Raw genomic sequence first — 12,758 nt, 5'->3', positions numbered from 1 at the left:
AGCCTCCACTTAGCTGGATGTCCTAGGGACTTTTTGCTCTCCAGTTCTAAGCCGGCTTAAGTGTTTCTTTATAAAATGAATTAGTCCCCATCCTGCACTGATTCTGGCACCTTTGCTTTTTTCTGGAGTCCATAATAAATTCAATGATATAAAGAATTTGAAAATTGCAACTTGGAATGTTACAACGTTAAAATACAACTATCGTATCGACTTGACTGACGAATTCAGACGCTTCGAACCAGACTTATTGGAAGTTTCAGAAACTCAAATCGTAGGGGTAGGAAACATGAAATTAGGGTTACAGACTACTGCAATTTTGCAGCTATAACAATTTAGCTAGGACCAATATAGTATTTGATAACAAAATGGTCTGTAAGTTAACATGGTATTCATATTATGGTAAGACAGCCAACCTTATTCATTATGTTATTGTAAACCGGAGACTGGCAGGACTGATACAAAATACTAGGGTATATAAGAGTGCTGTTTTGACGTTAAGAGTAAAGATCGCCACCTAGCGGTGTCTAAGATTCGAAGCTGAAACTTAGAATGCGTAACTATCTTCCCGAAAGTCAATGACACTGGTAGACTCCAGGGTGAGTATCTCAGAGTCCAGGAGAGAAACAGTTGAACACTAAACTGTTTAGTTTACGACTTGGCAATGTAGAAGATGGATAGAACATATTTAGGAAAATAGTTTTTGAAGTCGCTGATGGTGTCTTGGGGAAGAGAGTTAGACACGTAGCTATGAATATTAGTGAGAGTGCTTTTATAGTGAGAAGGAGGGGTCGTAAAAGAATGGTTTTGAGTTGTAGATCATATAAAAATAAGAGAAATTTAAGGAAAATGATCAAAGAACTAAAATATGGATTAAGAAGTTGTGAATTAGAGGCTATGGATAAAATTACCGAAGATCTGGAAGATCCAGCCATACGGCATAACTGTAAAGTAGTACACTTATATGTAGATTGAGTGGGAATAGTTAATCTGGGCTTGTCCCAGTTAAAGATAGGAAAGGGGATACAATTGTTGACAAGGAAAGAGTTAAAGAGAGATGGGCAGAACATTGTGAGAATGTTTTAATCCTTATAGAATTACATGAAAAGATATAAAAAGAATGAAAAAGTTTTTGACACTGGCTGTTAAGGAAGATTTATTTTTTTGAGGAAGAATTGGTGACAGCGCTTAAAGGATTAAAAAATAGCGCCAGGAACTTATTTGGCAAACGGGTTTTATAAATATGGTGGTTATAAAATATAAGATAAGCTGCTAATGATTTTGAATATGATTTCTGAAAAAGGGGAAGGGAAAGCTCTGCGGAAATCCCTCTATAAGAAAGATAATAAGAGTGAGTGTGGTAATTATAGACATTAGTTTGTTTGTTGTAGGAAGTAAATTACTTAGTATGAGGATATTTTTTAGCCTTAGAGATGCTGTAGGTAAAGCTTTAAGAGAAGAACATTGCAGTTTAAGGACGGGCAGAGGGTGCGTCGACTAAATTTCCAATCTTAGATTAATAATTCAGAAATACCTGAGTCATTAAACCCATTTAGTCTTCAGTTTTATAGATTATGAGCAAGCGTCCGATTCACCTGACAGAAGAGCCGTAGTGAAGGTCCTATCTTATATGGTATACCAGATAAACACATTAAAATGATTAGTGCTATGTACGAGAATAACTTTGCTATAGTGAAGGAAGAAAATAAGGATAGTTGCTGGTTTCGCGCTAAATCAGGATAGTAGCTGGTTTCGCGTTAAATCAGGAGTTAAGTAGGGTTGCGTACTATTCCCATTTATATGGATCATTTTGATGGACTTGGTCCTAAGGAGAACGCGAAATCAAATGGGAAAGTAAAAGTTTCCTTCACCTAGATTATGCTGATGATTTAAGCATTCTAGATGAAAATGGTAGCAACATGAATGATTTTTAGAGGTATTTCTGGGTGCAAGAATAGGCTTGAGAATTTATGTTAAAAAGGCAAAGTAACTAAGACAAGGAATATGTGAAAATGAAGAGGTAACGTTGAGTAACGAAAGGATCGATAAAGTGGAGAGCTTCACTTACCTAGTTAGTATTACCAACGGAGGGTGGAATGAAGAAGTGGATTTTTTCATAGTTACAAAAAAGTTCGGAAGAATAGGAAGATAAGTGTGCGCATCACGATTAGAATATTGGAAGCTACAGTGATGACAATAGTCCGGTATGGTTGTGAATCCTGGGCTCTCCGAAAAATGATGGGAATCCTCTATATGTTTCCCAGAAAAATCACTTACGGGTGTCTTGGGTTTCCGACTGACTTACCGTCTCTCAAACAGCAAGTAGTACGAAAAATATGGGGTCAATCCTGCTTTCAAGGACTATAGTGAGAGAAAGGTTGAGATGGCTAGGGCATGTTCTGTGGATGAGGGATGACATATTGCCTTAAATCGTCCTTGTCGGGCAGCTGTTTAGGGCCAAACGAAAAGCAGTTGCCCCAGAGTGAGATGGGAAGATGTCGGAAGGAAAGATTTAAGGGAATGGGAACTTCTTGAGAGGCTGTAAAGAGTGAGGCTTTGAATAGATTGTGGTTGAGAAGGAGCATGCGTAGCTGTGTCGGCCTCAGGTGGCTTGGTGCTGGAGTAAAAAAAGGAAAAACAAAGACGCCAAAGGAAAGCAATTGCAACAAGTATAATATGAAAAATTTAATGAAAAGGGTTTTAACACGATCACTCCAAGGACGCTGAGCAAACACCTACTAAACGAAAAAAAAGGGAAAAGTATTAGGCTGCTCAGACAAAATATCCATTTCTAAAATACTTGCTTTTTGGTAACTATGCTATGTGTGGCTGCAGGCTTTGAATGTTTTTTTTTTGTGTATTCATTCCATTTTTGGTTACATAGTATTGTTATTAAATTCGTGAATAACTTGTTATGATTTTATCCCCTGTCTCTATTTACTGACTTACTATTACTATTCATTGCTAACTGACGTAGTCCTGTTAAGTTGATCGATCTGATGGGAGTTTCCAAAGATATGGCCGTATAGGGCTGTATCCCGAGATTTGTGGCTTATTTCCAAATTCAAGACTTTCGTCTGCTCTCATTTCGCTGTTGTAACCTTTTTTCGAGTTTTGACAGGTCTTTCCGATGTAACTACTTCTTTAGTCGAATGGTATTTGATACGAGTAGCCCGATCCAGAATGATTCCCAAAAAAATGATACATTTTATTTATTCAGTCACCAGTTTGCCTTAATTTTACAAGGTATGGGAGAAGGAGTGTTTGTGGACGAATCTCATTCCAAACTCCATTGGAAGATCTACTTCAAGACAGGTTTGTACAGGAAAATAAAGGCAAATCCGTGCATCAGTTTGAATGTGAAGACCTGCTCCAAGAGCATGGTTTATAGATGGATTGAACATATAGAGGAGCATGAGACTATAAAATAAACCTCAGTATAGCCAGCGAGAACGGTCCAAGCCTCTTAGAACGCCCAGTGAAGTGTAGTGCAGAACTTCTCGAGAGAATGAAAGACTTAAACCAGTATTTTCGATGTAGTTTTTTACATCAGTGGATATAATTATGTTGCTACTACTACAACTAACAACTCATTGTAGCACCAAGGTGTCCTTTGCCAAAGACGGTTACGCACGCTCCTCCTCGACCCCATTAAAGTCTTCTTTTTTACGCCCTCCCAGGAAGTTCTAGTTTCCACTAAGTCCTTCCTTACAACCTCCTCCTATTTCATTTGGGATGACTGGCTTTACATTTTGACCCAGATGGTTGGTCGGAAAGGACCATCTTTGGAAATATGTTATCCTTCATCCGCAGAACGTGTCTTATCCATCTTAACCTTTCTCTCACTATACCCATAGAAAGCGGGATAAAGCCACGTATAGCTTACTGTTTGAAGCTTTTTCGTATAGCTTACTGTTTGAAACATGGTCAATCATACAGGTGCCCAAAAGAATCCTTCGGCAATTCCTCTGTAAAACATCTAACAAATCCACCTCCGCCTTTCCGAGTGCCCATGTCTCACTTGACCACTGTCGTCACCGTCGCTTTTATATTCTAATCTTGGTTCGTAGACTTATCTTCCTATTCTTCCAAATCTTTTTCAACTGTAAAAAAAATGCTGGAACTTGACTATTCAACCATTTAAAAAACCTTGCCTCGCAGAGGCTGGGGTAGCATGATGATCCCAATTTCGTTAAATGAATGGGGTTTGGCTGTGGGCTTTCGACCCACACCCTGGACCTTGAGGGCCTGCCTTCGGGGGAACACACTACTGCAACTGAAACACCAACCATGAGCCTCGAATCAAACAATATTTTGATGATGACTACTGCACGCCCAAGGACAGGATTTATGAATGCGAAACAACACCGTAGAGTTGGTTTCTGGAACGTCCTCACAATGTCTCAAGCTGCCAAGACTGAGCAAGTGCTGAGAGCTCTGAAAGATTACCATATTGACCTTCTGGCTCTGTCAGAGGCTCATTCACTAGGTTTGGATATAACCCCGTTTTGATGACGACTACCTAGAAAAAAAAATTATAAGTGCAAAACAACACATTAGGTTTGGTTTCTGGAACGTCCGCACAATATCTCAGGCTCCCAAGGCTGAGCAAGTGCTGACAGCTCTGCGAAATAACCACCTTGATCTTCTGGCTCTGTCAGAGACTCTATGGATAGGTTCTGGATTAAATAAACTGGACGGAATTGTGACTATCCATAGGGTGGATCGAAGCAGAGATGTGAATTTCGAGTTGTCCTTGTGACGACAAATCAATCCTCTGTAGTTCTACTGCAGTGAATGCCAATAACACATAGAATTGTGAAAGCTCGCTTCTTAGGCGCGCATGCGAAACTGACAGTAGTATTATGCTGCGCACGTAAGATTGACGCTCCCGACGAATCAAAATTATGAATTCTACAGAGCACTGAACTCCGTAGCCGAAGAATACCACGGCACGATATAGTATGTTTTCTTGGAGACTTCAACGTGAAAGTAGGGAACGACCGATCGTTCTCTCCACGGGTTCTTGGTGAGTATGGGCTGGGCTAGCGAAACAAAAACCGGGAACGACTGATTGACTTTGTACTCCTCAACGACCTTGTAATAGGAGGGACCATGCTTGTCCACCAGGATGTACACAAATGCTCATGGACATTCCCTGGTGGCATTATCCGAAATCAGATTAACCAGTGTTTCTGGAACAAGAAGTGGAGGTCAAGTCTACTTTATAAAAGGGTCTACAAAGGAGTTGACTGTGGCTCAGACCACAATCTGATGGCCGCAAAAGTAGGCCTCAAATTAAAAAGAAATAAAAACGCCAAAAAGGCTCCCTCAAACCCGATCTTCGGTTTAAACAAACTATGGAGGCGAGAATTCAAGCAAGCCTTTAAGTTGAAGATGCAAAGAAGATTTGAAGCCCATCTTTACCAGATAATGCCGACAGCAAACAAATCTGGGAACGCATAAAGCTCTGCTTTCACGATGCTGCGAAAGTGACTATTGGCTGCCGCAAGAGTCCAAAGAACCAACGGCTGTCTAACTGTACGTGGGACCACATAGAGAAAAGGGAAAAAAAAATGAAAGCATCACTTATCCAACACTTATCCAAGTCTCCGATCACCAAATTTTCAGAAACGTAGAATATAGACCCGCAGGTAAAGCAGTGAAAAAGAGTGTCAGAAATGGCCAGAAAAATTTGATTGACCAGAAAGCACTATCGGCGGAAGAAGCAGCGAAGAGAGGTGACTCGAGAGCTGTATATAAATTCGCCTATGAAATAATCAGCAAGAATCCTCTATTCAGCATGGACTGGCAAAAACCTCTCGGACACCCTGATAACCGAGCAGTCTGTGGTGAACGAAGTCTGGGCTAGTCACTTTGAAAATCTGTTGAACAGACCTCCACCAAATACCCCCCCCCAGAGATTCCAGCAATTTCTTTTTTCTCCTTAAATGTTAACACTGATCTGTCGTCATCCACCGAAGTTGCAGTAGCAGCAGCACAAAAGCTGAAAGTGGGAAGTCACTCGGCGAAGAACGAATTTCCACAGAAATGATAAAAGCAAACACTGTCATGTGTCTGGCTTTCTGGGCAGCATTGTTTGCAGCAATCGTGGCGATAGCCAGAGCACCTTCTGAATGGAAACACAGTACCCTTGTGAAGATCTTCAAAAAATCGGACGCAACCCTCCCAGGCAACTGGCGCGGAATCGGCCTACTTTATATATCCAGCAAATTGATGTCGGGTATTTTATCGCAGAAAATAAGCTCACTGCTCGACAGACACCTCCGTGACAAGCAGCATGTAATCAGACCGAACCATTCTTGTGCCGACCGGATACTTACTTTACGGTTGCTGATGGAAGAAAGCAGAGAATGGCTGTCAAAGATCTATAGGATATTACTCGATTTGGAGAAGGCATTTGACTCGGTGTATCGCCAGAGTCGGTGGAAGATCCTACTGCACTACGGAATCCCCAAAAAGATTCTTTTGCTGATCATTGCTCTCTGTGAAGACAATGAGTGCTGTGTAAAGACGCCAAATGACCAAACCTGTTCCTTCTGCACCTGTCAGGAGTTAAACTAGGCTGTGTCTTGTCGCCGCTACTCTTCACAATTGTAATTGATTACATAATGCGAAGCACCAGCACAGACGGCATCCAGCTGAATACTGAAGTACGTCTGAGTGATATAGACTTTACTGACGAAATCAGCATATTAGAATCGTACGAGAAACGACTTCAAGAACTCTTAGACCAAGTGAGGGAAAGTGGCTGCCAGGTCGGCCTAAAAATAAATATCGAAAAAAAAAATACATGACCACAGCAGACTCACCCCAGAGCATCGCTTGCCGAGACCTACAGTTAGAACAAGTTGTCCATTTAAAATACTTAGGAAGCAATTTAAAATACTGGATCCACCACAAAAGAAGTGCTCACAAGAGTTGGCCCAGCCAGTGCATCCTTCAATAGACTACATAAAATTTGGCGGTCATAAAGCTCCTTTGTCTGGCTGAAATTGTGACTTTAAGAGCGACGTCATGCCGGTTCTACTTTACACAGCCGAAACCTGGCACTTGGACCAGAAACTAGAGAGGAGAACTCTTGCTTTCGAGAACACATGTCTCAAAAGAATTCTCAACATCCACTCGTAGCAAAGGATAACCAACAATTTATCCTTAATAAAACGAGTCAGCGTCTTGTGACAAATTTAGTAAGAGTTCATCGATGGAGCTACCATGGCCAGATATTACGGATGGATTATGCCGGGCTGCCAAATACATCACTCCACTGGCAACCACTGGATTCACGCCGCAGAGGCATGCACAGAAACACCATGAACCGAACTAACCAGACAGATTTGAGAAATCTAAACGCCTTGATCCATCCTCAGTTGGAGAATATACAGGCAGCAGCAAAATAGTGGGAAGATAGGCAGCTCCTTCTCGATGCCCTGGGCGCCTCTGTCAGCAAAGGTGGATCTAAGGTCTAAGATAAGGCTACCTCGAGGGCAGGATCTACCCGGAGTTCAAGGGCCACTCTTAGAACAAAGGAACCATCAGATAGAGGTGGAGCTATTTCTCTGTCACTTTTCAAGAAAAATGTGGTCAACTTTGTGTTATGGATTAAGAAACGCAGAGAGCTAAATGGGAGTGATATCAAACATTTGATCTAGAATGAAGATTAAAGGTGGAAAACTATCAAAGGTTCAACATGACTACTCAAACGTAATGATCCAATTATAACATCCATGTTATTTTGCTCCGACTTAAAAATAAGAAAAAAAAGCTTATCGAAAGCTGAGGCCTTTTTTTGGGTCAGGGTTGCCTCGAATGAGTGGCCTAACATTTGTTTCTATACATCCTCATTTTTTTTTACTCTTAGCGGAAATTCCTTGGAGTATTGGCGTTGAGGCTTTTTTAAAGTTGCTTTTCATGTGCTTTATCACCTGCAAGTTGTTTTTTATGATTTCTATTTATCAGTTCTTGTCTACTAAGAAGTGCAGTAATTGTACGTAAAAGGTTGAATGGTCTTGTCTTGTGATAGAAAACTACAATTCTTGGATTCCTTTGTCCATGTATGGTAAAGAGGCAGTATATTCTTTGTGGTTAATTAGTTAGTTGATTATATATGTATTGAAGGCAATAATGTACCATCCACTGTCTTAGAACACGGCTCTTTATTATTATTTCGTTTTTAATACCAAAAAATCGTCCTAGTTATAACCATCTTCCATCACAAAGTAGTTTGAATTTACAGTCTGTAGTTATTGTTGGTTATAATTTGGTAAGTCTTTGTAATTGTTAACCCTTTTGTTTTCAGATACACTATCTCATGTGTCTTTCTGCGAACTATGCTTACATAAGGGATCAAGAAAAGCTACACGACTTGGAAGATTTGCGGTATCTGCATTCAGAATCAGAAATGACAGCTTTGGCTGGCAAAAGATACTAAACGTACAATCGTCAGTTGATTTGACAATTTTATGTGCCTTTTTCCGTCCTTTTTAATACTTAACATTCCTATGTTTAGTGATTTCAGTATCATTTCTGTTGGTGATTTGTAGACCAGTTTACTAAGGGTCTGTGTATAGTATTTAATCTATTAAATTTGAATTAATGTTGGAGTCCCAATGAAAACCTCATCACCTGCGAATTTGCCAATTTTGGTGTTCCGATGTAAACCTACTTATTGGAATTAATTTCATTCCAACTAGATTTTGACACAAAGGTAATGGCAACGTATGTACTAATTTTTGCGAAAACTCATCTTAAGAAGGGAAAGTAAGAAAACACAGGATACCCAATTGACTTCTTATTTCAGGCACCAGCATCTACTATGAGAATTCTGACGAACTAGTGGGAGTTTCCGCCAAGATTAGTAAAGGCTTTTGTCTACGCTAATACCAAATTGAAATAGAGATATTTCTCATTGTCATTGATTTCGCAATATGTTTGAATTCCTCATTATATTATTTTGATTTGTCAGGTTGAACAGAGGTCTAGGCTGTATGGACCCTGAATTTAAGAATTTAGTCTTATACAGGCCGATAATAGATGTTGACTTTAAATTATAATTGAGGTAAATAGATTAAGCAATATGGAACAAAGAATAAACTAAAATTCCAGCAGAATTTGACGATAAACCATTGAATTCAAAGCAGAAACATTACCGCTTACCTTAGGATCACACAGTTGTTTTCACAAAACAATGCACGATTATGCCATACGCAGTAAAATGTATCAACAAAAAATACATTATTGTGTGGCATGTGACTTGTTGAAAGCCTAGAAATAGTTCCTTGCTGCTGACAAAGCATGACTGACAGAGTAGCATAAAAGGAAGCAAAAGAAAATTGATTTGAGAAACTAAAATTTGCTATCATTTATAAATAATTAGTCTAAGCTAAGAATTAACCCTTATCATTTTGGATTTATATTCAGTCCCTTATCTCAATATTTGTTATATCGTAATGTAATTTGTTGCTGAGATAGGTTCGGCATTATGATAAGACGCGATATAGGACACTGGTGCATGGAAGAAATCCATAATGTATGATTCTAGGGTTACAACTGTTTTGTCCAATGAGGTCGATATTACCCATCTACTCAGCTAAAAACATTAAGTGGTTCGTGATTAGACATCTTGAAAAATGAATGAATGAATGTTCTTTATTACCCATCTATAAATGAAAAAAAGAAAACGATGGAATACAATAAATGTTTTAATTCGAGGTGTAATCCTGAATATAAGCTAGGAAGCCGATTTGCCAATCAATATTATTTTCGATGGATCCCGATATCGCTATTTTATGGGATTTTATTTTAGAATTTTATAATATTTCTGATACCTTGAGTGTCCCCTTTTGTTTCTTACTATTACAAGTGACATTTTGACCTTGTCTACTTCTCTTTTCCATTTATAAACGATTTTTGAATTGTCAAAGAAGTTTTTTCACTCTACAGGGTTTCCTTTGAAAATTATGATGTAGATGAATCAGTCGCACAATTCTTTACCCTTTTCTATCTGAATTTATATTAGCGCTCGTATAAAGTATTCTTATTATTTTACTAATCAATTGTGACTAATATTTCACTAATTTTCTTTTTCTTGTGACTTTTTTCAACAATCTACTTAATCTATAGGTTTTTATGTGTTATTTGTCCGAGTATTATTTACAGAAATATTGGGATATTTGTTTTATATTTGGACCTGTTGATTGTTGGGTATTCTTCTGCATGAATAAAGACAGAGCGAATAGTACAATGAAGAATGTACAGAAGAAGTGTGTTTTTCTATACTTTTCCTTTTTTACACTCTTGAACATAGAGCACAAAAGTTCTGATCTAGTTTACTCCCTCTCCCCACCCCCAAAAAAAGAAATAAATAAACAAAAGGTGTCAAGAATTATATAAAAGTATATGAAAAGAATGTGGAAATATATGTTTTCAACATTCTACCCCCCTCCCCCTAAAAACATGGTTTGGTTCTGCCCTTCTCAGTCGAAATACTAGGTACAACCCTGATTGGTATCGTCTGACATTTGGCTTAATACGGCATTTCCTAGCATCACAAGTTTTTTTTTTCTTCTTTCTTTGCAACTATTCACTGAAATGATGGGTAGTTACGCTCCTCCCCAAGACTCTATCCTGTTTTTGTATATTTCAATCCGTTCTTCTAATTAATCATGTTCCTATTTCTGCATTTTCCGTGTGCTACCTATATTTTCTTTATAATCTCTTGTCTTATAAAAAACCAAGGCTAAATACAAAACAAAGAGCTATACAATTAGAGATATAAAATTACTGGGCATTTACAGCTTACAAGTTAGTTCAAGAGAACAATTTACATGAACTTTGTCCAAAATTTTAAATGGTGTAGATTATATCGCTTTCTGAAAGTTGTTCCACTACACACCTTAGTTGCATTTTTTTTTACTTACAATTAAAAATTTTGCCATCAATCTTCACTTTTCAGAATTTCTGATTAGACTTGAACTTACCCTATTTGTTGGCATCTGGTGGTAATACCCCGATGCTGTTAAAATGTTCTACCAGATTCCTTTTCTGGAATGTCCTTCAATGGTCTCATTTATTTTAGCCATGACAATTTCAATATTTATCTGCTTTAGGACGTTTTACTTTGCCTTTTATTTTAGGAAAACCAAATTAAATACAATGTAGAAACAACGTCTTTCTTGACATTCAGAGTAATTTTCACTGACTCATATTAGTTTCTTTGCTTTTCCATATGGAACGGCTAATTTGGATGATTCAGTTGCACACTCGATAATCTCATGACAAAACAAACAACAAGAAACGGTGGCAAATATGTGCAAAGTGGTTTTGAAAATATATAGGAAAAAAAAATAAACAGAAAAAATATCATGGACTTGTTGTGTTTGCTTATGTATTTAGTATGGACAATGTGTTTAACTATCTGTGTCCATGCTAGTTGCAAAAGCGTTTATACAAATATTATATATACTTGAGTAATTAAGCTATTGCAGAATAACTTGTTTAAACTGTCGTCTTCTTGTAATATCTTTAATTAGTGCCCCCAACTTGGGGCATTTGATAAACTTTGGAGATTTGCAATTTTTTTACTTGTGGGCTTAATGACTAGATTGTAAAGTAATAATTGGTCGCGAGATGTCACAAATTAACTTTCAGATGTACAAACTTTTATTCACTATTCTTAATCCCAGAAATCGCCAAAGAGTCAATTTTTTCTCATGTAGCGCTGTAATTATTAGCATGACATGAACCTAATTATTGACGTATACGATTGAACTATGCATCTTTTCTTACGTTTATGCCTGTATATAATGTCTACAAAGGTAATGCATTACTTCAATATTATACTATCATACATCGTAATTGCTATTACTATTACGAAATAAGTAAAATAGTTGGTCGAAGGGAATCCCGAATAAAGGATTGCCAACCTGTATTAAAGAAGAACATCTGTAGTGCTACGATAGTTGGTGAATTTACTTTTAAACTTTTTGTGTATTACAGCAGCTATTGTTGTGTGATTTTCTTTATTTTAAAAATAAAAGTTTGAAAATTGGTCATTTACCATTTAAAACCCTCGTGTAATGGACTTAAAAGACTGTAACTTTTGATGAGCGTTTTAATAAAGAAATCAGAATAAGATGCTTAGTTGGTAATTGAGGCCATTTCTAAGTGTTGTGTGACTAATTAAGTAATAAGGTTGACTGACGTCTCCAGAACAGGAGAAAAAACTGAGGTTCGTTTGTTTGGCTTTGGAAGGTACATAAATCGATTGACCCTTATAATTTTTGGTAATACTTTTAATAGCCGGGTGAAAGTATATTTCTGGATCGATAGTTTATCTTTCGTGAGGCGAATCGACGAGTTACGCAAATTTTTAAGCTAAAAAAACATTTGGAAATTGGATATTCAAACAAACAATATTATTTGCCCCAGCACATTTCCCCTTATAACAAATATCTAGAATTCTTGAACTTAGTCACTAATTAGACGAATTTCATCTAAGGGCGGTATTGAATGCGACAGGTTTGATTGAAGATATTAATGTAGTACTGTACATTATCGCTAGATGACAGTGCAAATATTGAATGTTGGATGGCAGTACATCTGAAATTAGCAAGTTAGAGATCTCACTAATGGATCAGATAATGAAGTCATCTGACCATTACAGTGCAAGAAATTCTGACTGCTAGATAAATTCTCCGTCATTATCGGCATAGAAGGACATGCTAACATTAGAGAGAAGA

At 37.8% G+C, this 12,758-nt stretch overlaps 2 protein-coding genes across 2 annotated transcripts in view; one reads left to right on the top strand and one right to left on the bottom strand.

Annotated features, from left to right (window-relative positions):
* LOC136034482 (neuronal membrane glycoprotein M6-b-like) overlaps positions 1-12,071 on the top strand; it is a 34,366-nt gene extending 22,295 nt beyond the window's left edge. Inside the window, exon 6 of the mRNA XM_065715697.1 lies at positions 8,318-12,071. Within this exon, the coding sequence (XP_065571769.1) occupies positions 8,318-8,449 (132 nt within the window). The 3' untranslated portion in view covers positions 8,450-12,071. The remainder of the gene's footprint in view (positions 1-8,317) is intronic.
* LOC136034486 (protein phosphatase methylesterase 1-like) overlaps positions 1-12,758 on the bottom strand; it is a 219,045-nt gene that overhangs the window by 145,655 nt on the left and 60,632 nt on the right. The gene's annotated exons all lie outside the window — the stretch shown is intronic.

This window comes from Artemia franciscana, chromosome 13, assembly GCF_032884065.1.
Source record: "Artemia franciscana chromosome 13, ASM3288406v1, whole genome shotgun sequence".
Lineage (NCBI taxonomy): Eukaryota > Metazoa > Arthropoda > Branchiopoda > Anostraca > Artemiidae > Artemia > Artemia franciscana.
The sequence above is the reverse complement of the archived record's forward strand: the minus strand, read 5'-3'. Positions and strand labels throughout refer to the sequence as shown.